The sequence below is a fragment of the Halichoeres trimaculatus genome, unplaced genomic scaffold (assembly GCF_033239565.1).
Source record: "Halichoeres trimaculatus isolate MK-OKI-2021-1 unplaced genomic scaffold, fHalTri1.1 fHalTri1_scaffold_16, whole genome shotgun sequence".
In the NCBI taxonomy this organism is placed as follows: domain Eukaryota; kingdom Metazoa; phylum Chordata; class Actinopteri; order Labriformes; family Labridae; genus Halichoeres; species Halichoeres trimaculatus.
Genome location: NW_027437194.1, coordinates 16,016,012 through 16,041,706, shown reverse-complemented (window position 1 = coordinate 16,041,706; position 25,695 = coordinate 16,016,012). Strand labels below are relative to the sequence as shown.

Genomic DNA, 25,695 nt, shown 5'->3' with positions numbered 1-25,695 from the left:
ATCTTTCTTTTGTGTATGTGTGTGTGTGGTTTTGATCCTCTATTATGGTCAGTCTTTAAAATCAGAAATTGCAAAACTTTTGTATTGATGAAAAGAAACTTGAACTTATTTCATCCCCAATATGAATTTGAAATGTGTGTTTTGATTATTCAGGACCACTCAAAAGTGCACGCTCTTCTCTGCTTCTTATTGTCACCTAAGTGTCAATTATTTCATATTATAGGAAAGGGATATCACTACACAACAAAAAGTAGCACGTATACACTTTTTTGTTTTTCAGATAAAAGCTCCAACTGGACTTAAGGATATTTCTCAGTGGTTAAAAGAACAACATACAGTGCTGTATGTTTGAGACCAAAAGTACAACCCCCACCCCAACATTTCAACCCTCCCACCCCCCAGGGGTTTCTGATGACCAAAGGGAAACTTTAAGTTTCTTTTAGGCATTCTTTTAGCAAATGAAAACCCCATTTTCCCACTTTTCTCATCTCTCAAGCTTGAGGATCAGCTTTTGGTGATAAACCAATGTAGGTCCCGTTTTGAGAGTCGTCCTTTTCTTTGTCACTGACCGGAGAGTAAGAAGTGTCGTCTTCAGTTGAGGCCTGAGATGATAATGGAGAAGAGTTAAACAGTAAACTTACACAAGCTTAAGTGTGTGATGTTAGATTGCTTGAAACATTTTCAAAGCACAACAGGCTTTACACTGATGTTTAATTCACCCCAAACTTATTATTTCAGGAGGAGTTAAAATGATGCAGCTGCACATGAAACATGAGAGTTCAGTTGCTTGTGAATATAAAAAATAAAGTTAGATGCTTCAAAAAGCAAAGGCTCAAAGCAGCAAAATAACCATGAAGACTTACAGCATAGAGCGGCTTGGTGAACACAACGCGCTTCACGTCATTCTGCACAGACACAAACAGTGATAAACACGTGCACGCTGTGCGTTAGTGTTGGGTTAAGTTACAGCATGGCTGTGCAAAAACAATCAGAGATGACTCATGGGGTCAAGCAAGTGCATGGGAAGCTGTGAGAGCAGAGTTAAAGTTGGAGTCTGTGATATTTACCTTCTCTTGGCGGGCCCGGTACAGGAGAACGATGAAGATGGCGAGCATGATGGCGCCAAGTCCTACGATGATCAGCGGGAAGTTTGACACCAGGGTAACGATCAGGAGCAGCTTGTGGATTTTTGCTGCGGACACCTCATCAATCGTTACGCTCTGTGTGATGAAATAAGGTTACATTAGGAAAGGGAACGGCTTGACAGGCACAGCTGTGCTTTCACCATGTCTTTTAAAGTTTCAAACCTCATTCAGGAACATGACAGGGAAGACCGTCTCATTCAGAGTTCTAGTTTTTCTGTTGCAAATCAGAGAAGATAGTCAATTTATACACAAGCATTTATCTCTACAAACTGGATGATAGGATAAAGCTTGTCTGTGGATGCAGATACTCACGGGAATCCAGAGACTCTGCTCATCAAAATGTTCACCTGTGCTCTCTTGTTCGCACGAACAATCACTCCAGTCGTCTGCTCGCAAAATACGAAATAAAATTTGAACTATCAATTAGCATTAAGTGATCAGAGTACAACTGGGATAATAGATACATCAAACTAAGTGACACACATCTGTACTACTGCTTATCCTCCACTAGGTGGAGTGGAAGTGAGAGTTAAAGTTATAAGTGAAGCTTTACCGGGTTGAGGTCAAGGAAGGTTTGGTGATGCTCTCTTTGAGGAGACATTCCTCCAATGGCATCAACATATTTACTGTCACCATGGTGGAAATGAGGGAAGGACGCAACTACAGGGGCACCTGTGAGAAAAAAAAAGGGGGGGGGGGGATAATTAAGTGCTTGCATTTCGCTCACTTTAAATTCAAGGCTTTATTCTGTCCCTCTGAAAGCTCCACTCAAAATACAGAAAAAACAAGTGGAGATTAAAAGTTATTCATAAATTCTCATGTTAAAGGATGGTTTTTCATGCAGCAGACCCAGCAGACATAGACAATTTTCTTTTCTTAAACCTTTAAATTGATCCTAGGATCTTCTCTACGATGAACATATAAATATATATATATATATATAAATATATATATACATACATTCACGACTGGAGTGATTGTTCGTGCAAACAAAAGTGCGCAAGGGAACATTTTTAGAAGCATATATATAAAATTTGAATTTTTGCTTTTAACTATTTTAAAACTGCCAACAGGCTTCTTCTGGAAGAGGAACTGATGGTTCAGGTTGCTAACATCAGTGGTATGATACATTTGTACCTGAAATTTTAAAGATGATATCATAAATGTTATACTCTTTATGCATTAACATTAAGTACTTTAAATATCACACCAGAGCAATGCCTTCATCTTTTTCATTGATCCCTTTGTAGGGCTGGGTGATTATGGTAAAAATAAGAATCCCAATTATTTTAAGTGATACTGAAATCACAATTAATATACACAATTATTCATTTATTCAAAAACTTCAGTACTAAATTAAATACAATTTTTAAGAACCAGCAAGTGGCACATACAGTATTATTGATACACATAAGTCACACACACTCGCTGTGGCTGCACATGGAACACAGAAGAGCTATGAAGCACAGGAACTTGCACACATCTACACTGTGTGGCATATTAATTGTTTTTCTTCGATTATATTGTTTTTGTGATTGTCAGATGGCAAAATTGAAATCACGAAATCCAATTAATTGTCCAGCCCTATCCCTTTGTGTCAATTAGCAAGAAAACAAAGGTAAACAAAGAGAGGAGGAAAGAAAAAAACAACAAAAAAAGAGAAAATTAAGGACGTAAATGGGAAGGAGAAACATTGAAAAGTTAAATTTCAAGAGAAGAGAGAAAGAAAAACAACAGCAAAATATAAAAAAAAAAGACAAAAAAATGTAAACTGAAAGAAAGACAGGCGTACAGACTGAAAAATAAAGAGGAAAAACAGAAGACAGACTAAAAAGGGAGAGGAAGAGAAGATGACAGACTCAAACTATAAACACAGGACAAAGAACAAAAGAAAGAAAGGAAGAAATAAAATAAATATTTATAAATTAATAGTTTAAGTCTGTAGCAAAGTGCTTCAAATCTAGATCAGACACAGAACTGTGAAATAAATGGGTGAAGTTCATTGAGTGACATTTCTGGAAGAAAATGCTTCAACACAGTCTGACAGAGAAGCAACAAAGTGATGATGTACATAAAACCTTTTTCAGAGGGATTGAATTAGAAACAGCAAAGAAAACAACATTATCGCAGAATGTCACATTTCCTGCTGTTTGATGTCGGCTGTGATCAGACCGACTAAGAGCAGAGCATTTGTAAAGAATATGAAGTGACTTGACCAGATAAAATCTGAACCCTGTCACAGTACACGCAGCGCATTAATCAGGGTCATTCATCCAGAGAAAACAAACAATAGGTACACAAATTAAACAACAAACCCTGCTTGTAAAACAAATTAAGGGCTGTATCTGTAATCCAGATAAAGACTCTCATTACTCCGGCTGGGTTCCTTCCACAAATTGTTAACAAGAGACATAGAGGTTCAACAATATGACCTTGGAGGAGATAAGGAACAGTTCATTACAAGGGAAGCATTCTCCGTCCTGCTCTACCTGTGATTGGTCAGACTCAAACATTCAGCGAGCGCTTCTGTCCAAAGAAACAACATTAACTTTGTTTAGTGAGAGCCACGTGTGTCCCTGACAACGACAACGGGAGTCAGATGGTGGCACGGCTAAAAGGTGCTGATGAAGTGGGGCAGAGGTTACAGTTTTCCTGCTCGTGTGTTTGACAACAGACGTTCGGGGAAAACACGGGTCACCCACAGCCACCTGAAAGACAGTTCCTGTGACAACACACAAGGTCGCTGTAGCGCAAAAACACAGTTGCGTACACAGCCACATGTACTGCTGGGGAGACTCCTGAGTGTTTTTTCTTTAACATCTCACCTGGAACATGACCTAGTTATAAGCCCTGTGTGTTTTTTTTCAACCATCAAGCTTCACCATTTTATTAATCAACTAAGCAGCAGTATTCATTTATTGGAAATCAGAGATGTTGGAAACTAAAGTGGAGCACAAAGGTTGCTTTGGTGTACAGAAACCAAGCAGCAACCCCCGGTCTAAAATATGAAGCCTATGAGGAAGTGCTAAAAAGCAACAGTTCTTCAAGGTTCTACTTTAAACCCCATACATACAAAGCTAAAAAGCTAAACATGTTTACAGCCTGTTAGAAAAAAGGGCTAACACCTGAATGGCTCATTTTTCTGTGAGCACACACTGTATGGGGGAATTTTTTTTACAACCTCTAATTTTAAAGATATCTACGTTACAAATTTTGCCTGTATAAGGCCATGGCTAACTTACTTACAGATCAGCACCATGTTGCTGTCCGCATAAAAAATAAAGGCCTGCTTGTTTACCTCAACTAAACTCAAACAAAGGCTGAGTACAGCCTTTTCAATATGGTATCTGTCAGCCAAAGGCTTCAAAACAATCCGTTGAGCTCATGAATACAACGCCCATATGTTACAGTCTATGACATAAACATGGATGATGCGCCTCTGTCTCCCCCCAAAGTACAAAAATGAAGCCAAAACACTGCTGCGACAGGTGCTGACAATGCTTGTGATGTTTTTCAGTCAAGATCTTAGACTGAATAATAAAAGTATGCAGTCTTTCTGACGTCGCCTTTTGGTTTTGAATCAAAACTATTGAGTTATGAAAAGTTTCTCTCCTGTACAGTGTGTGCCATTAGAGAAAGCTTTTCCCTCTTATGTGTTGCCACAGCGGATAACTCGTTTCCAAATTTGCTTGGGACTGGCACACTGGCTAGAAGCCCCCTAGTGGCTGCGGCGGGGAAGAACAGCAGGAGCACTTTGATGTTTAGCGTCTTGATTAGGAATACTTCAACATGTGACTGCAGGGGCTGGGATCGAACCCCCGACCTTCTGATTGAGGGCAGACCAACTACCAACCTACTTGTTATTCCTTCTATAACAAGTTTCAAGCCTCTGCTCGAGGCTGAGGAAATGAACAGGATCAAATTAAAGGATTTAAGACCTAATTCAACAGCAAACGTGTCTCTAAAGAGTGTTTAGAAGTAGAAATCAATGGGCAGTGGAGGCAGTGTGCCACTTTCAAGGCCAGAATCAGGTGACAGGGCTTACTGCCTCAGTTACTGGGTCAGTCATGGTCAGCTGGCGCCAGAGGTGTGGAGAGGTCTGGAGAGCTCTGTCACATGGGTTGTTTAGGGGGCATTAGTGCTGTTGATAGTCAAAGGGAAAATAAAAGGAGGGCTTGACTGATTTATGAACAATCACTCAGAGTATCATGAGTTTTAAAGCTCAGAGAACACAGAAAGAGCCGAGGAACGAAAACGAAAATGTTGAATTTAAAACCAAAGGTGTGTGTTTGACACTTTGATAATTGAAGGAAACATGAGAATTACAGATGTTCATCTCAAAGTAAAAGGTGTGTGAAAGAGCAAAGTGTTCACAAGCTGACATTTACCTTTGCGACACGGGCTGACTTTAAGAAGGCCGGTTCCCAGGCACTCCTTTGGACTGACGCAGAAACCCTCATTGGCTGGGTTCTCCTCTTTGCTGGCCAGGACGGAGCGAGGCGGGGTGAAGCGGTACGCTGGGATTCCTCTCACCTCTACATCCTTTTCAAACTCCATGTAGATTGACCTGCAGGGCCAAGAAAGAGCGTAGGTCATTGATCTCTTATTGCTAATTCATTGCTTATCAGTTTCATGCCGTACAGGATATCAACTATTCATTCTGATGGTCTAACAAATTCATAAATGCAGGGATTATTGTGCTGGCTTCAGCTCATGAAAACTCAATTATCTCCTTGGTGAAACAATAAAAGGGCGATAAAAGGCAAAAGTTGAGCCAAAGAATTTAAAGTGGAAAGTTCAGATCGACAAAGTAGAAAATTTATGCTGACTTCATCAGTCTGCCGACATCCTGCTGGACGTACTTGTCTAATTCTTATCAAATACAGGAAAATACACTGTAATACACTCTGGGTCAAACTTCCCTTTGCACCGAGAGCAGCGAAATCACAAACCCATCATTATATTTTAATCTTTGTTGTGTTTTTACAGCCTTGAAGTGAATTACACTCTTGTGAGGGGCCCTATGCATCTGCAGCTCTGCTTCGTTCAGAGAATCCCAACGATTTTCAGTGAGAACAAAGGAGTCTTTACAATGTCTGCCAACTGGCTGGGGAGGATGCAGCCCTTTGCTACACGGCCCACCAACCGTGCAACAATACTGTACCGACCTTTCCCTTGACCTTTGTGAGAGAGGCCAAGTAGAAAAGCCTGGTGTGTTTCTACTCTTCTACACGGTGCTCTGAAAGCCCCGGCCTTGTCCTGCTGGGAATGAGATGCTTACAGTTTGAGATAATGTCAAATAAGCAAAAAAAAATGTTTCTTTTGGATCCGAATCCTTTCATTGTTTCAAGGCAGCAGCTGGACAGGCTGATTACATGATGTAAGATACTGTATTTTAAAGGTGAAGACACTTTTCTGAGGAAGTGGAAGAAGTAGAACAGATCTTGAATTCGCATGGTAGTGGAAAAAATATGACGTGCAGTTGTTGCTGTTGCTAAGACAGGTACTGAAATAAGATGCATCATATGTAACATGATGCAAACATATGATGCATGTCGGGCCATGAAAACTGGGGAAAATTAGAACTAATGCTGTTACAAATGTTGGAAAAAAACACTTTTTGAAATTCCCTTTGAAGCTTGGCTGATGAAGTGTTGGTATGTGTTGTTGCAGGCGCCCCCTGTGGACAAAGAGGGTCCTCTACGCCATGGCAGCATTTCAGCATTACATAAACATATATGAATATTTGTTAGATGAGTCTTTTAGTATATTCTTTAAAACCTCAGTCACTAAGTGTGGTCAAACATCCTTGTGCCATCATTATTGGGGAGTATGTCAGGATTTTTTATGGCACGATCAGGATCTGATTTTTATTAGGATATTTTTCATATTCAGATTTTATTTTACCTGCGAACAACAGTTTTAGCCCCCAATATTCTTTTTTCTTACATTTTTAATGCAGCATTTTTTGCCTTTTATGCACCACTTCATCACTTTAATCTAGTCGTGTGACCTCAAATGTTTTTCCATATTTTCACATCAAGATAGATATATTCAACACATCAGCTGTGAGAGTTCTTGGGTTTCTCCAGAATGTACCGGGCTTTAGCTTCATACAAGGAGCCTATGCACAGTCCAAATGTAGTTTAGTGAGAAGATACTCGACATATACTGTGGTTTTGTTTGTGCACTTGACAGAAAATGTAAATGGTCACATAATTTAGAACATGATTCACTTCATTTCTATAATTAAAGCATATGTACTTTATGATTAGATGATATCAATACAGATTCCTTAGTGCATGTGAACTTGACTTTATAGAATAGAATTTGGTGATTATCAATGTATTTTGATTAAGTTGTGGAATTAATTGACATGGATGGATGGATTAAAGTGGTTTTAATGTAAATGTTGACTTTTGATCACTTGATCTGTTTGAATTAAATCAAAGACTGTAGCTTAAATAAAGTCTAATGCATGGGAAAAACACAAGTTGGCATTTAGATAATGACACCTGCTTGCAATACGTCAAGATCTTGAGGTTTCTGTGGCTCAGATGTCAGTGACCGGACCAAAGGGTCCTGTCAGGTCACAGATTGGAATTCAGGCTCTGTTTTTATCCCACAGATCCGTTCCAGATGTCCTTTATCTAAAACAAAGCTGTGCTGAGAAGCTCCTACAGGAGTTTAAGATAAGCCAAAAAACACGCGTCAATCTGTCTGTGTGAAAGGGGAACACGTATGACTCTGAGGATCATTTCCTCTTTGAATTATGTCAAAACAGTCCAGGAAACAGGGAGGGAGTGTCACCTTTGACCAAGAGAACACAGACAAGCATGATGGAGCCATTAGGCAATGGATAAGTAGGTGAAAGAGTAAACATTTAGGTGAGGGGGTTCTGTCACATGTCCAATCAGAGGCAAAGGTACAACCATGACACTCCAACAGATTCTTTCCACCCCCGACAAAAAGGAGAACATGTTCACAGCAGCTTTTTAGGTCAAGGTTGTTTGGTGAGGAAGCTTTCACATCGCCATCTGTGAGGAGTTATTTCTTAGCAGTTTTTCTTGTCAAGTTTGCGTAACAGTGAAGCTTCGCCAAATTTAAGTACAGCACCGAAAGCCTTTGTGGAGGAGGGGGTTTTCTTTAACGTTGCTCAATCATTTAATGAAGACATCCTGACAGCAATATCCACACACCGACCTCTAAATGAACAAATCTGGAGCCCAAATTAGCACAAAAAGACTTATTCAACTTTGCAAGAGAACAGAAACCTTCACCTCTTTTCTTTCCCACTGCTCTTTGAGTTTCCCCTCGTTTCTTCCAACGATTTCCCTGAACTCTCCTCACTCTCCTTACTATCCCACCTTTCCCTCCCCTAATGCACCAGACCAACATTCCTCTTTAAGTAAGCCTTTCCATAAAGCATTTCCAGGAAACGGCCATGCTTGTCTTTCAAAAACCCCACAAAGCAGAGAGGAGGCAGCAGGACCCATGTGAGGAAATGAGACGTCACCTACGGAGCCATTTGTAAGTGATCAGGATGTTATGACAACAATCTGTGGGATTCGAGGCTTGTGAATACACCAGGTCTGAAAGCCTGTGTCCTGCTGTGTGCTGATTTGAGTCCAGCATTTTTAGGAGAGGTCATGCACCAGAAATAGATGGCAATTTACAACCCTTAATAACCACATCGTCATGAGGCACAATATCATACATGTGACACTGGGTGATAGAGGAACAAACCCCTCTTGAAGCAGTGACTTTACTGTTAAAGGTCCCATATTGTGCAAAAATCACTTCAAGTCTTTTAGTGAAATTTGTGGGTCTTTGGCTTTCCTCCCAGCCCACAAAATGTGATATTTTATGACAAAACCTGTACTTAGTAGTGCTAGTGAATGTAAAATCCTGACCTAAAACGAGCTGTTTGGAATTTCCAGGATTTGCCGATGTCAGCGAGTCTCTTTTTTGACCAACCAGGAGCAAGTCTGACCTGATTGGTCCACCGGAGCAGATACCCCCGAACCCCCTCCCCGCCCACTCCTCTCCCCGCATCTGGAGAGAAATGTCTCCAGCAGCGGAGAGAAGTGTGGCTGTTTTTGGCTGTAAACAGCCACATAGTTCCATGCACAAGCTTCCCATCTCGGAAGAAGACAAGACTAAGTGGCTAGAGTTCATTTATCAAGGAAATGTGCCAGCTACACTCAGTAAAATTGTGCATGTGTGAGCTAGTCACTTCACGGCCGACTGCTTTTCCAACTGGACAGTACAACAGAGGGCTAGCAAATAGACTGGTCCTGAATCCAGGCGCATTACCAACCATCCACCAACAAACCTCTGACCCTGGAAATGTGAGTATTTTAAATGCTGTGTGCTGAGGAGCAGATGTAAGAGCTTTTCCTCAGTGTCCCCCCTGTCTCTGTGTTAGCTTCAGGATGCTAACTTTAGCTACGGTTAGCCTGTTGTTTTAGCCTGTAGTGCTACGGTAAACAAGCTTCACTGTTTTCTAAACATTGTGCACTTGGAGCTCATGGCGCCGCTCTCAGTGACGCGGAAGAGCGGGGAGGTATCAGCGGTGGCTCATTTACATATGAAGGTCACGCCCACTAAATCAGAGCGTTCTGAACAGAGGGGCTATGAGAGCTTGGAAACAATGCTGCTGTGCTTGATTTATTGGCTTTTTGGACCAAAACATGTTACTACCATTTCATGAAGACATCAATGATCCATATTCAACTGCAGAAAAGGAGCATAATATGGGACCTTTAAGATGCCTGATACAATTTTTCTTCATTGAGTCAGGTGAAAACTGCCCTATCACTCAAACTGATGCTGGCAGTTTTATGAGGCTCTACTTAAGTTTAGATTGTCCTGCTACAGGGCGCCAGTGTAAAGACACTGTCATGTAGTTGGTGTTGTTAAGCAACACCTGAAAGTAATAAAAGTGCTCCCACATCCATCCTACACACCACCAGTTTTGTTAAACTAAGCATTGAGAATATCATAGAGTACTGTATGTTCTTTTACATCTTCCTGCCCAGGGACCACAGAGGAAAATTAGCTCCCTAGCTGACCCTGGCTTGACAGTTTTCTTTGTTTTGCATTGTCCCTGTTGAACGAACTATTAGAGTAAAAAAAACAACCTGATCAAGTTTCCTATCTTGTAAAATACGGGCCAGAATCAACAGGTGACTATCAATGCAGGATTAAAAGGGCAACATGGCCGAAAATAAAGATAATATCATGTCAAAGTTAAGGAAAATCATCATAAAGATGATCATTCGTGACAGCTGATTCATTGCAGGATACAATATGCTCTAAAAGGCAAGGTACAAGAATCAAGCATCGACTGCACTCTGTTTTTGTTTCACAGAGATAAAACAACATGCAAGTTTTTACTCTTAGACTCTATTAACAGCACTGGTGGAAAAAAAACAACTTGAAAAGACTACATTCTTTTAAACATAAACATGTATTTTGGTTTGTGACAGGGGTAACTTGTATTTGTATACCTGTTCTCCTGTCGTGCTTAAACTTTAGAATTATCTTTGTTTTTATGTAAACCTGTTTGACTGTAACAGCCAACAAACAGAGAGAATAGCACGGGAAGGGTTCAGTCAGTTTACATTTACACAAACCTTCATAACAGTTTGTAGCATGCACAAATATGTTGCACACTTTTTGTCATTAGATGAGTAGTGGAGCCCACCCATCCCAGGTGAATGCAACTACTACTTCTTTCCTTCTTTCCTACCTCTCTTCTTCCCTTTCTTTTCTGATAACATCCTGCTGTCTCCTTCAGCTTTTATACCTCTGCCTGTGACAACTATTTGCTAATTATTCAGATGAGTCTGTGCCCTTTCATAGAAATAAATAAAAATCCATTTAATAACTGGGCAAAACTGTTGAAGGCAAGTCAGATATGATTATCGAATGGATTTGAACTACATTTATAAACTAATTAGACAAGCAAAGTTGGCTCTTAACCTCAGTTTTTTTGTATAGACTCCCGGAACTTGTTGATGCTGTAAAAGTCTGTATTTTTCATCACTTCTGAAACTCACAGTGCCATACCTGCAGCTTCTGAAAGTGCTTTCTCATGTTTTATTTTTAATATTCTAAAATTGATTTCCAAGATTTCTGTTATTTTATGGCAAAAAGCAAACATCTTTCAGATGCCCTAAAAACACCATCTGGTTTTTGTATCACATTACAACTAGAGCTAGTGACAGTTTTTAAAAAGTACATTTTTAGGTAGACATAAATGTCCCAAAACATATTCAGTTTTAAATTATTGAATTACTAAATTGTTATATTTTAAAATCACGACTCACAAAGCAGTGAGCCAAAATGGTATAATACAGCACTGATAAGACAATATTTATGCTTTTTTTATTTTGGTGCTTAAGTATTGTCAATTGTGCTTCACATCGCACAAACCAGGAGAATGATACACATCTGTCTGAACATTTTGTCCCTACCCTTCTGTGAAAGCATCATCTATTGAAATCCCTACAAAGGAGGGCTTCCTCCTGTAATCATGTCTGATGTTCATGTTGAATTTCAGTCTGACCTTTATAATTAAAGTTTAATTTGAATTTTCCTGCTATTGTGTGACATAACTTCAGGAGATATAATGTGGTAAAATTGTCTTGTTAACAAAACTTTGGGACAGAATCAACAAACAACAGACTTCAGTTCCCCCAGCGTATGGGATGTACCTGCAGAGGTCTGGAGTGAAGACGTAAATGCGTTCATCTTTTTTCAGCAGAGGATGGAAAGCACTCCCGTCTGATCCGTTGATGCTGTTGCTTTGGTCTGACGTCCAGAAAGACACCTTACTAAAAGACAAAACATCACCACATAAGTAAAAAAAATACAAAGTCTTTAAAAGTTGCATCAGTGGAAGAATTTTGAAAAATGATGTGCATGCTTGGAGCGTTTTTTCATGTTTACGGTAAATTTACTCTGCCTCCAGAGTGACCAAAAAAGGCAACCTGATTTAATCAGAGCTCTATAAAGTTTAAATTTATTTGCATGAAAAAAATAACATTCTTGGCCTGAAATGACGCTTTAAACGCCCCTCTTTCAACAGTTATCAACTCCATCTTAATAACACTCAATTTCAGTGAAATGTTCAGATGATCAAACATGTTTTTATCTGAAAGTCACAAAAGGCGGTTTCCCTGGAGTAAGAGGGGTAATTAGAGACTGGAGGGAAACTAAGGTTATAAAACTGGATGAGAAAGTTCAGTAAAACGCCATCATCAAGGCATTCAAGGGTCTCAGGATGTCCTGTCCAGCACTTTGTACCACGGGAATCAGCTTTGTGCCTCAGGCGAAGAGGACAGCCACATACAGCCTGTTCCCCTTTGTTATTGGCAGAGAGCAGATGATTTCAGGATCTTTTTCAATCCAAAGGTTAGTCTGTGAAGTTCATTACAGTAGACGAGGAACAGAGGGATTGTGTGATTGCGCAAGTGCAGATGTCCTACCTTTCGCCTTTCCATGTATCGACACGGCCATAGTCCATGTAGTTCTGCTGTCCGGTGTGGTAGACAAACTCCCCGCTGTTGGATCCATTTTTCTAGATAAAAACAAAGATTGAAACCCTTAAAATTTCTTCAACACACTACAGATTCTGTAATCAAAGCTAAAAGGATAGTCCTCACAGCGCCTTTAATCAAAAGACTGCAGGGGCAAGTGATCCCAAAATGGAATTCTTACAAAATTAGCCTCTTTAATGACGGAAAATCGTATGAAATACAGAAAAGTTAAACTGGTTGAAACACCAACTTCTGGTTAACAAACTTGAGTCTGCAGGCGGACAAGTATGTTTATGTTACATTACAAACAGTGCAATAAAACCAGGTTGGAGTCTCAATGGCTATGTTTACATGCCGTCAATAAAATAGAAAAGAATAGGATAGAATATTCTGTTATTGATCCCCCATGGGAGATTTTTTTTTGTCACAGCAGCTCACAGAAAAGTGCAATAAATGCAAGAAACAGTAAGAAATAGAATTAGAATTTGAATATACGAATGAAAATAAAAAGTAGAAAATACGAGGATAAGGTTAAGGTTGGGTTAGGGTCAATATTCTGGTTTCTGAAACATTTAGAATAACCCCTTTACATGCATGAACAATCAAAGTTATTCCTTTTAACATGCTACACCGATCAAAGCAGCAATGCATGCACAACATCTCACAGACAGAAAATGTCATGACGCAATAGAGCTTGGACGGTATGCTATTCTCACAATTTGATTCCATTACGATTTTATGGGGGCTGATTCGAAATTGCGATTCTTCGATATTTACGATTGTTGTGATTTTTAGTTTGTTTTTCCTAACACCAGACCATGTGAAAAGGTTAAATGATGATGGTGATGTTTACACACTATATCAGGAGTCATATTTTCCCATAAAATGCACATCATGTCAGTCAGAGAGAAACATTTTGCCCTCTGCTGGAGAAAAGTGTCAGAACACAAAATTAATGTTCCTTTCGATGGGGATATCCTGATAAGTGTATATGTGACCAAATATTCGGGTTAGAAAAGGGGTAACCTAGCGGTGATTTCTGGGTTAAAAAGGGTTAATGGTGTTTACATGGCTGTGTGCAACCAGATTATTGCTAGTATTCCAAATATGAAAGAGTTACTTACTGCATGTAAACGCAGCCAATATTAAAAACATACTCATTAAAGAGCAAGAGGAAACAAGCATCCATTGCTGCTAGTTAATATGTCACTACAGGATATTTGACGATAAATAGAAAGTAATTCCTCAGCATGTTGTTATTCATATTTTCAATCTGAATATGTTACAGGTTTTAAAACTACAAGAAACTGGAAATGTATGTCTCTGTGTTGCTGATGGCCACTGAGCGTTAGTAGTTCATGAGGAGGCCATGGAATGGTTTTAGTTGACAACGTCTCACTGGGGCTTCAAAGTTTAAATCAACAGCAGAGCTCCACATGCCTTGTACATGAGGCCGAAGACTTTCTCCACATCAGGGCTGGTTTGAGAGACACGTGCCAGCAGAGGATCTTCGTAACCCCACAGCAACTCATCCACAGTGCGCGTGGTGAAGAGGCCGCTCCCCAAGGAGGTCATCCACATGGACACCAAGGAGGCCTTCCAGAAACTGTTTCTCAACTTGTTCATTACAGCCTGGAGACAGGAAGTGGAGCAGAGTAGGAGTTAAAACAGAAAGGATATTAGAGGAGGACAGTGGACCGTCCACTTTCCCCTCTTTAAATTTGCACTTTCCTCTACTTGGCTGAGACCTTAAGTTCATGACTCACCCATGCCGGGATGTTGACGGTGGTGATGTTATCAACAGAGGGGTCACCCACAGACTTGTCTCTCAGGAACACAAAGCTCTTGGTAGTGTAAGCAGACACCTTAGTGCCATTTTCCACCATGCTCACATTTTCTTTGTACCTGTACTCCCTGGACAGACAATACCAAACGATCAGGGTTATTCTAAAACAATTATAAAACAAAGAATCACACCAAATCAATAACTTCTTTACACATTCATTTTGACAGATTTGAAATGAGTCACTGGTAAATCATTTTAAATACCCTGACAGTGCTGTAACGTTTTAGGTGCTTCAGCGCTGAACCTTGATATTTATTTAAGGGTTTCATGAGGGGGGCATGAGACATGATTCCAAAAGTCTAATTTACACAAAGCTTCATCAGGTCTCCACAGATTGTGTAAGTCACGAACAGATTTCAGGACTTCACGACTAATGAAACAAACCTTTATGGTTCTTTCTTAGGTTTCAGGTAATGGTGATGTCATGATCCAAAAAAAAGACGGAAGATAAGGAGATGTTGATGTTCCTTTTTCAGTTTACATTAGTGCTGAGTAAATAAAGGGCACATTCAACAGCACAGCGGGACGAGGAAAAAGTTTTTAAGGCCTCCTTAAGCAATCAATTTGTACCAGTGTGGCAGAAAAAATGCAAATCTGATCATTTACAAATGCTGGATTATATTTAGTTTCATGTTTGAAAATTGGCCTTTGATGGAGAAGTTATGGTAATAGAAGATATAATTGACAAAGGATTCTTTGAAAAACCAGCCCAGCACCATGAAGTCTAAGACGGTTCAGCGGTTCAGATTGTGGTAACAGATAGGCGAGTTGATCTCTTTCACTTGGGTTTTCTGCTTAAATCAAGAATCAATCATCAGAGGGTCGCTCAATTTAGCTCTTTTTCTTGACTGATGTGAAGCTCTGTGCTCTAGACAGCGTTGAGTTGTGTTGTTCCTGCTTTTTTCCCCAAAAAACAAGCCCAAGCCCCAGGCTTTTTGTCTTACCTATAAGTGTAGGGGCCGATCTGATTGACCTCTGGCTTGGCTCCAAGAAGGAACTCGTCCACATTGGTCACATTGAAGAAGAAGAACTCCATGTAGACAGGAGGGGGAGGGGTTTTCCATGACTCGAACACACGGCTGCCTTCCACCAACACAATCTCCTGTTGGGACAAAGAGGGGTGAACAAACCAACACAAAACTAAGCACAAAAAGTAAGGACATGTGAGTTTGGCAGATTCATTTGTGGTTCTAACAACGCTTCTTGGCAATAAATCTTATACCCTTGTTAAGCTGTCAATATGTCTTGTTTTATTAGACTTAAGTTGTCCAATCCAACAAACAACAACAGATAAGAGTTACTCTAATGTTAAGAATAAACTGTTTTTTTTTTATGTGTTTACTGTTCATTCAGTGTTGTGTTGTCTGATGATGCAGGGTTAGAAAAGTGCACATATGTTTCAAATCAGATGTTTCAGCATTGTTCTCCGACTAAAAACAAGCCTGAGAACAAAAACATCTTTGGGTGTGAAGGGGGGTGGGGGGCTGTCCAAGCATCAGACAGGAGCACTGGCTGCACACATGAATGGCATTAGGGGAGACCCTTGCACAGCTTCATTGTAAGCAGTTGCTACTGACAACCGACACTCCGGGGAGAGCCTCTGACAAATCATGTGATGGGGAGAGCTGGATGCCCACTGGTTTCCACAGGACTGAGACCTTAATGAACTGAGCCGCATTCCTCGGGACTGAGCCCTATAACCCTGGGAGGTACAGCGCAGGCTGGAACCTGCACCGCTCTGCTGTAGCACGAGTTTGTAAGAAAAAACTGTCACTGCAGATGTGTTTGCCTCAGGACGAGGGTAACCTTTTCCAACCCAGGGCTCCTCAGGGGGATTGGAAAACAGGGAGTGAGAGGAGAAAGGCGGTGGTGGGAGGATTTGGAATACTTCAGACAATTTAAGAGCAAATCTCACTTTGGCATTATTGTGTCAGATTTTTAAAAGAACTACTTTGGTGTAGTTCAAAAGAGCTGAACACACCAACAAGTCCTATTATTTCAGGAGAACACTGACCCCCTCCTCTGTTGGGGTCCCCTCCACTTACACAGAGACAAAAGTTCAGTTGAGTAGCCAAGGACAATAAAGCTGTCGCCTTAGATTGAGGAAGAGAGCGCATGGGTCTTTCTATGTCCTCCTTTTATGCTACGAACAATCAATATGGTAACCCTCCCAGCATGCTACATAAAATACCGCGTGGAAAACAGGAACAGAGCAACCTTCTTATCTCAGCACTGACCACCACCACTCTCTCACCACTCCCCGCTTGAAAACACATGCAGCAGGTGAACACACAAATACACGAAGTGAAGGAGCTTTGATGTCCTGACAGGCAAATACATAGCTGTGAACAACACTGGGCACAGCGAGAAGCTATTCCTGCTGTTGTGGTGGAAAAGCTTTGCATACTCTAAATGGGTTTGCCTCAGCGGAGGTCAAACAACTTTCAAAGTTCAACAAGCTGAGCTGCAGTCCAGCTCTTTCAAAGTTATATTGAGGTCAATTCAAATCGACATTGACCTGGATGGACCGGTTACTCCCTAGTTTGCACAAACACAATGGACAGAGGGTACTTTAAAGATCATAAAAACATCAATCCAAAATTAATTTACAAGCAATGATCTGGAGAGCATGATATAAATGGACCAAGATCATCAGTTTTTCTTCTAAGAGGCTATTTTATGCCTTTAATCAGAGAGAGGAAGACAGTGCATAGAGCATGAAACAGGGAAAGAGTGGGGAGTGACATGTAGGAACCCCCTTCATGGGGAACGACCTAGACCACTAGGTAGGGCTGGGACGGTATGCTATTCTTGGGATTTGATTCTACTACGATTTTAGGGGTGCCGATTAGATTCAAATTGGGGTTTTTCAATATCTACAGTTTTTGGGATTATTAGTTTGCTTTTTTGACGCCAGACCGTGTTAAAAAGTTAAATGATGATGATGATGTCTACAGATATATCAGGAGCCATAATTTACCGCAAAATGCACATCACGGAGAAACATTTCACCCTCTGCTGGGGAAAAGTGGTAATTTTTTCCAATCCAGTTTAGAAACAAAGACTGAAATGAAGAGTTTGAATTTAAAAAAATGAAAAAGAATCACAATTTTGATATTGTCAAACAAAATCACTCAATATATCCATTTCCGATTTTTACTCTCAACCCTACCACTAGGCCATCTGCACTTTTTTAACACTTGCCTACTCATAAAACTCACCATTAAAACTTACAACATAGCATTACTTAGGCTAACAAATGTTTTGAGACTACCAGAGACGGATTGTAAATTCAAACTTTAACCAAACGGTGTGCAGTATTGTGCATGAATGGTCCCACAGACAGAAGCATTACAACAATTATCAAATGTAGGGGCAGCCATTTGTCTGAGTTACAATGACATTTTTGGCGTCTGCTTATGATACCAAAATGTCTTGTGTTAACTGCAATGGCATCTTTTAAATCTGTTGTGTGTTTCTGGGATTAGCAGCCTTTTCCATGTGTATTACCCACTGTGCATTTGGAAGCAAGTGATGAAGAGCAGATCTTCTTTAGATAGGACTTTTCTTTGTTCAAGACGACTTTTCCCAGGATGCAAAGCAACGATGCAATGTATTTATTTGTAGTTGCATAGAGCTATTGTTTAGAACATGACAACAACAAGCAAACTTTGTAAGCTCTATTTGTAGCGTAGTCTAGTGTATCAGGCTATACCTAGCGCTACTCACTGCCTGGTGTTTTGAAGACATGACCACAACGTTTGGTAATCCTCATCTTTCTGTTTTTCTATTCTTTTGATGGTATTCTCCTGAGGGGAATAAAGCTTTTAATTTTATTGATTTAATGTCATTTCTTCTTGGGCTTTTGACAAACTGAGCATCATTTTTTTTCTCCCAGCTGATAAGTTAAAGTAAAAGAGACAGGGCCCCTCAAATCCAAAACAACTGCTTCACAGCACAAACTATTGAAGACACCCGTCGACCGACGAGGCCTCCAGCTTATACCATGATGTTATTGGTCTATGCAAAGTCAAATTCCTCATGAAGGTCCCTTCATTTTTCACCATCACTTCACCAGCAGGTCGTTGAATACTGACCCTGTTTGACTCACGGAGGAGCTGAAGGACTGCCAGTTTCCCCATAAACCTCACAGTGTGAGAAGGGCTTAGCACACAAAAAGAGCTGGCTGCTGGGAGGTTATACATGGAATGAGATCCTTCACTCTAGTGCAGCTGGTGTAAGACAGTAACCTGATACAGCATCATAAATCATACGACCAGTCTAGTAGTTATCTATGTGTGCCAGTGTGTGGGAGTGGGTCACTCCCATATGCACGTGTTACTGAGTAAAACTTTAAAGAGCTTTGCCAGCAAGTTATGTTTCTTACAAAGAAATGTGTCATACTCTTTGTGAAACTTCTTTCCCAATTTCCTATTTGAGCAATAAGTCATCTTTTAATTCCTGATGATATATAAAAATACTAAAATGCCATCTCTAATAAAAGGGAATTTTGAAAGATCTTAATTTTACAACCTATATATTTCAACTTACATAAAAAAAAAACAAAACAAAAAAAACACTTTCTTATACATGTTTTGAATTCATTTTGGCTGAGTTAAACTGAGTTGAGTTTATATCCACGCTATGAATTAAGTCACATGAGAAGGTGCGGCAGATACACATTGGGAGCTTATCTCAAAGCCTCACCTTGATAAATCAACACGCTTTCCTAATGAAGTTACCATTTGTTTTCAGATAAGGTTCAGTAATTACTTTATGTGTACAAGTTGGTCTGATAACACTGCTCTGTGTGGGCTAAAGCAGCATTACTTGGCTAATCCGCAACGCAACAAATAGTCCAAATTCCTGCTGTTTCATGGACTTTGAAAACAGTTTAAGCAACAGCAAGACAAATCTAAACCATGCAATTCAAGGGCACCAGGGTCGTGGCCCCGGGAGAGTTACATACCTCAAATTTACACCTCATTTTAGCGCACGTGTAGAGAATTTATGGCTCTTAAAATGTTTCACAGTGGCACACCCCGTGTGGGTAAAAACAAACATGGGGTACTTAGCCTTCCCTATAGTCTCTTGTAATTTTATGACCTGGTGACACAGTTTCATTCTGCCATAGAAAAGCCACAGCAACAGCTTTAAGTATCCTATGTGCTTAGACAAATACCTTTGTAGACTAGTACAATATGCAGTAACAGAGTTGGAGCCCTATCTAAACTGTCCGAGGGCTAAAGAGGAAGGCAAACAATGCAATTTATTACCATAACTGACGAGCTTGAGTCAATATTGACATGTAAATGTGGCTGTTAAACAAGACTTAACTGACAATAAGGCAGGTTTTTAATTATTTTGTCTCTCCTAATGTTTTACCTGTAAAGGAAATGTATTCTATTAAACTTTAGTACAAAACTCCCCAAACTAAAATCCTTGGGAATTTGCCCCCTGACTTATAAAGTCAACGTTAAGCCTCTTTGATAAAAGACATCTGATACCTGTTATGGAAAACCGGGTTGAGATGAAAATAAGGATAAAGGTGTGCCATGTGATAGCACTGAAAGTGGGCCAACAGCTCTTTCACGCCTGCTTTGTTATCAGAGTAAAGTGAACTCTTTGGGAAGGCTTTGAACCTCGTTGTCTAAAGCAGTATAAATCCAGGAAGTCATGGGACTTGAACTTTCCAGGGTTTACGATAAATCAACAATCAAAAGTAAAAACCTCAGCAAAAACTTCCACTTGTGAAACCAAACTAAAAAGTACACTTGGTATGACTGTATGGGTTTGTGGTTTGCTGACTGCTTAAACTGCACATCAAGAATCTTATTGGTCGACATATCATATGAACAAAGGAACTGTGGTCAGAACTATCTGGGTGGGGTGCCTGATGTTCGTGACAGTTTTTGCATCTTTTTCTGATAAGTCAGACACAGTTTGATGCATCTGCAAATTTGAACACAAGACCTAAAAAACTTCCCCTTTTTGGTCCACTTTCTCTTCTTTTGGATGAGCAGCTGTTTACGGTCAGCATCTGCTATTCCTAAATATTGACTCAAAACACCAGAAAACTCACAACACATCAACTGGCTTCAAAAGCCTCTGTGAGGACTATCTGGAAAAGCGACTGTTTTTCCAGAGTAAAGACTCCATGGACATAGACTCTTGAAAAGCAAACTTTATAAACTTAGTTTGTAGCGTAGTTTGGTGACCGAACATATGAAATGTTACCAAATACAACCTTTCCAAGCAGTGCAAATGTAACCTGGCTCTTTATTTTATTCATCCACTCAAGTTTGAACAGACCACTGCAGTATGACTCAGAAACAGCTTAATCCAATATTTTAACCTGTGCTCTATCACTGTTCCATTTAGTTTTCTTCTGCTCCTCTGTCCTTTTTCTTTGTACTAGTTAAGCTCTAGTGTCTGCCATTGCTACGAAATTAATCCAAGAAATCTTTTTAGCACAGAAGAGGTCTTATCCCTGCTAAACTTTATTGGATGGCGATGTGTTGTCATAGATACATCTACGGGCTGTGAATCAATTGGGTCCTAGATGACCCTAACAGGGAAGCTGAGAAATAGCATTTAGAAATAACACATTTTCGCGATTACAACAAGGCATATCTAGAGGTGAGACTTTTTCAAGATCTCTTAGAAAGTCCTCACAGGGACTTTAATACAATTTCTGTTGTAGAATGGCTTGATAAAACAATAAAAAAGTAAAGCATAAAAGAGCATCACTTTATCTATGCACAAATATGTTGTAGAATATATGCTAGTGTTTTTTTTTTCAAAAAGGACAGGGTGGACCGCCAATGTTTACACGATAACTTTAATTTTAGAGAAGAAAAGAGTTAACAGAAAACTGTTGTTACTACATCACACATTGTACATTTAATTTTTCAGTAGGCTGCTCCTGGATGTTTTCATTGAGAACTTTATCAAGCAAGATTAAATATTATGTCTTTTCAAAATAAGAGCACCTCTGCTATCAAAAGAAGAAATGAAATTCCCTGAGCCATGAAAAAGAAAGAAAGGCATCCAAAATAGTGTTTTCTCTTAGTTTAACATAACTTTACAACTAATAAGAACCTTAAATAAAAAGTAGATTTTAAAAGTCTTTTTTAGAATAGTATCTTATTATGAGTTAAGAGCATCTTCACATCCACATTTAGCAGTACAAGAAAGTTAAAAAAAAAAAAGACAAAAACTGAACAATTTTCAAAACTTAAAATCATACTTTATTTGTAACCTTTAGATGTTAGCTAATATTGTCTTTACCTGCTAGTTGGCTAACATTTCTTTGGCTAGGAACTAAATACAGGGCCTACATCACTTTTGCTCCCCTGATTGTATTTAAAAAGTCTGCCCAATGATGGATTTAACTTTAAACCACTATCAGGTAAATATAGTATTCGCTCAATAATAGCACTGCCTGTTGTCTGAAGATGGCTTATTGTTAGTGAAAGGTTTTCAAGGCCAAATTTCCATTCATTTTGTTTTTCTAGCTGATGATCAATGAGTGAAATGATTGTTGTTGTTTTTCTTTACATATCTTTAATCTTTGGCTCTTGAAAACCTGGATTAGAGAAATGCTATAACACAAAAGTATCAAGGCTCACCACCCTCAGTGAAGACAGAGGAAAACAACACAATGTGAATTTTCCTAACTTGGTGGCAAGCTTTTGCAACTGTCATGCTGGCAATCTGCAGCAATGTACTTCTGTTTTGTTTGTACTCTTCGCTTGAGTAGCAACTGTACTGAGTTGCTGCGTGGTTCTCTGACTTCTGTTAGGGTTTTCAAATTTACATGTGTTTTGGTAGCTGCAATTAATAGGAATCTCCCTCCAGATATGAGATTAGAAAACATGAGATCAAACATGTTTTCTGTGGCTACATGGTTAACTAAGTACACACTTTAACATGCAAAGTAAATAAAGATGATTGACTGTAAAAGTTTAATAAAGTTCAAGTTGAAACAGAATTTATGGTATTAGCGTTATTTCCTCAGAAAGTGGCAAAAATCTACAAGTTTCTGATTTTTAAAAGTTGATATTGAAGCAAGCTAAGATTGTGTTGACATCTTATGAGGCTTACTGAGGTCTTAAGAACTCATCTTAACCACTTTGTGCCAATTCCAAGTTTTTCATGATTTAAATCGCTGTTAGATGGAAAGCTTGTGTTTTAACTGTTGGTCAGACAAAACAAAACTTTTACAACATTTCTCCTTTAATATTGTGAAAGACTTCACAATGCACTGGGGGTGAAATTGGTTGCAGCTGTATTTCCCAAACTTGTCTTGTACTCCCTTCAGATGTGTCTATGTCACAAACAAGGGGCTCTTTATCTCACAATCATCAAGCAGGCTGTCTTTGAGAAACCACCTCAAACTGTCCTTCTCATCTCTAATTAGGGTATTAATCCATGACTGTTCAGAACCGCCCTGAATGAGGCTCTGTATAAAAGACCACAGCAGTGTGTAATGTGTGACCAGCTGGACTGAGCTGAAAGTTCCTGTTTGCTAAATAACACAAAACCTCCCATTAAGTGGCCAGATTAGATGTTTTACTTGCAAGAAAAAAAAAGCTGTTTTTCTTTTTAAGTTAAAAAAAAAATGGCCACTACCAAGAATGAGCAAAACCAACCCAGCCCTTTTTATTCTTAGCTGAGGAATTTGCCTGAACCCCCCTCCTGTTACAAGTATTGAAGGCAGCAACACACACCAGAGAGCAACTGGGAATTCCTTTGCATCTCCGATCTGATAAAGACTTTAAAGACAATGCAGGATAAAGGAAAATGACCTGTGGCTCAAACTTAAAGTGGCAGTCTACAAGTGAGGGCACAGAAAGTATGAGGCTACTGAACTCTTAATAACACCTCCTCCTCCATCCCAGGGAGTCTTAACTGCTTATTAGAGCCTCTCCTTCTGGGAGGCAACGCACCGCCCAGTCATCACTGTCTATCCCAACAAAAATACCCTTAACAGTAGACTCTGAACTCTAATGATAAAAGCAAGCTGTGTAATGCATTGATATGCGAGTTAAAATATATAGCAGCAGAATGTTTGGTGTGATTATTCAGTTTGTTAACGCTTATTCTCTTGAATAAAACACTTAATTAGCAGGAATGGGCACTTTAAATAGTAGTCTCTGCCAGCAATATGAATGTGGTAAATGTGGTGAGTGTGTAAATTTGTCTTGTAATGTAAAAGTGCTTTGCACAATCACAGCACAACTTAAACACAGTAAGCCCAACACACACAACAATCACAAGAGTGTATAATTTCTTAATTCAACATTTTTTTTCTGTTTCTGTTTATGTGTATTTTCTTGTTTCATAATCTGAAAACAAACACTTTGGTTTTTAAATTTTTAATATTTTACACTCATGCTACCTGTTTTCAACTGTTAGCGCCATCATACCAGGGCAAAATCTTTGTGGTGTAGAAACTACTTGATGATAAGTTTGTCTCTGATTTGATGATGTAAGCAGAGTAATAACACAGAAAACCTAAAAAGACGTGCATCAGTACATTTATGATTCTACCAGCTTGTTTTCCTGCTATCTCTGAAAAACAAAGTGCATTTTATGATAAAATAAATCATCCTGTGAAAACAGAAAGGTATATGTGCACTATTTTCACTTATTATCCAAGGAAAACCAGCATGAGACTCTCGCGATAATGAAGCCTTAAAAGCACAAGTATTTATAACGATAAACTTAGAAAATAAAATATAGAGATTAATGTCCACCTTGGGCTTCCATACCCTCCCAACAAGTCTCAGCACTTTGCAAAGTTTTCAAACTCAGCAAGTATGACCAAGCCATTCATACAGCTTCACAAAAGCACGTTTTGTAAAGTTACAAGCATAAAAGTTGCATTGTTACCTTTTTGAGGCGTTCGTGCATTAAAGTACGGAAAACTTGACCCACAAATAAGCCAATCCCAACGACCAGCAGGGCAGCGCAGATGGTCCCAACCGCATATATCGCGCAGGGTCTTCGCGTCATGTTTGCAGGTGGCAGCAACACAAGACAGGCACGCGTGGGACTCTCAAGAATGAATGGAGAAGTTACGTCCGTACGTCAAGTTAGTTTTCCGTCCAAATCCAGGAGGTTTTTCTTTAAAATCAAGTTTTTTTTTTGTGAATGAGAAGCTCCTACTCTCAGTCACGCTACTTTCCTTTTGTTTTGTTGGAGTTCTGAGCAACTTGGTAACGGTAGGAGTTGCTCGGTTTGTCTAACCGAGTTTCCGAGTCAGGGTTGATGGGGAAGTCTGTTTACTCGTGGTTAATGATGAAGCGGTTAAGTTTGACAGCCACGAGGTGCTCTGAGTCAGCCTGCAGCGGCGAACTAGCGGTGCACTCACTAACACGACAGATCATCCAGAGTACATTTGAAGCGGGCTGTATCGTCTCCCCCTTCCTCCCCACGAGGAGCGCGCTGATTGGTCCTCACAGTTTGTGCCCCCTCGAGGGATGAGTATGCGCGTGAGTGTTAAGAGTCTGAAAACCGCCAAGTTTCAAGGACGACGAGTTGAATCTGTCTCAAAGTGAGCGAAACTTTATAACTCATTTAGAGCATCCTGTGAACTCTGCATGCACTCAGAAACTTTCTATGACCCACTGGCATTTCGCAACACCCGAGGAAGTTTGAGGGACAAAAATATGGTGTGATAGTTTAAATGAGAATTATTAACTATTCCAACCAAGTATAGCAGGTTTAACTTTAAATAAAGTATTGTCCTTACAATTATTTACTGTGTGATGAGGCTTCTTTTGTATCAAAAATGGATATTTTAAAGGAAGAAAAAGATAATAACTGTTTCACATTGGGCTATGGAAGCCCATTCCTGTCAGTGGAATAAAGAAAAATATTATGACACAAAATGTCTTATTGGGAAGTCATTATTAAGATATCAAATTAATGATATAACAGAATTAAGAAATTTGAAATTATTGGCCACAAATTGCAACTCTGTCTGTAATATTTTGTACGTTTCTTAATTTTCATATACAGTCATACCAGTGTTTTGCCGATGTACTTCAATCATGGAGGGCACAGGCTGACTCCATTGTGAATTGTCAGGGGTCTGACATTGCATAAACTGCACAACTTTCTCAAATGTAGCGGGGTCCCCTATCACCTG

At 39.6% G+C, this 25,695-nt stretch overlaps 1 protein-coding gene across 2 annotated transcripts; it reads right to left on the bottom strand.

Annotated features, from left to right (window-relative positions):
- Positions 1 to 22: 22 nt before the first annotated feature.
- LOC141805570 (lysosome membrane protein 2-like) lies at positions 23 to 24,945 on the bottom strand. Of its 2 annotated transcripts, XM_074690682.1 has the most exons (13): positions 24,435 to 24,945; positions 15,482 to 15,639; positions 14,458 to 14,605; positions 14,132 to 14,323; positions 12,641 to 12,732; positions 11,867 to 11,986; positions 5,534 to 5,712; positions 1,699 to 1,817; positions 1,458 to 1,531; positions 1,308 to 1,359; positions 1,068 to 1,220; positions 864 to 905; positions 23 to 602 (listed from the first exon to the last, which is right to left on the bottom strand). In XM_074690682.1, the coding sequence occupies exons 1-13, from the start codon at positions 24,555 to 24,557 to the stop codon at positions 492 to 494; spliced, it is 1,563 nt and encodes a 520-aa protein (XP_074546783.1). In that variant the 5' UTR covers positions 24,558 to 24,945; the 3' UTR covers positions 23 to 491. The 2 variants fall into 2 exon arrangements, with proteins under 2 accessions (XP_074546783.1, XP_074546784.1); XM_074690683.1 differs by lacking the exon at positions 864 to 905 and having other exon boundaries at positions 24,435 to 24,944.
- Positions 24,946 to 25,695: the final 750 nt, after the last annotated feature.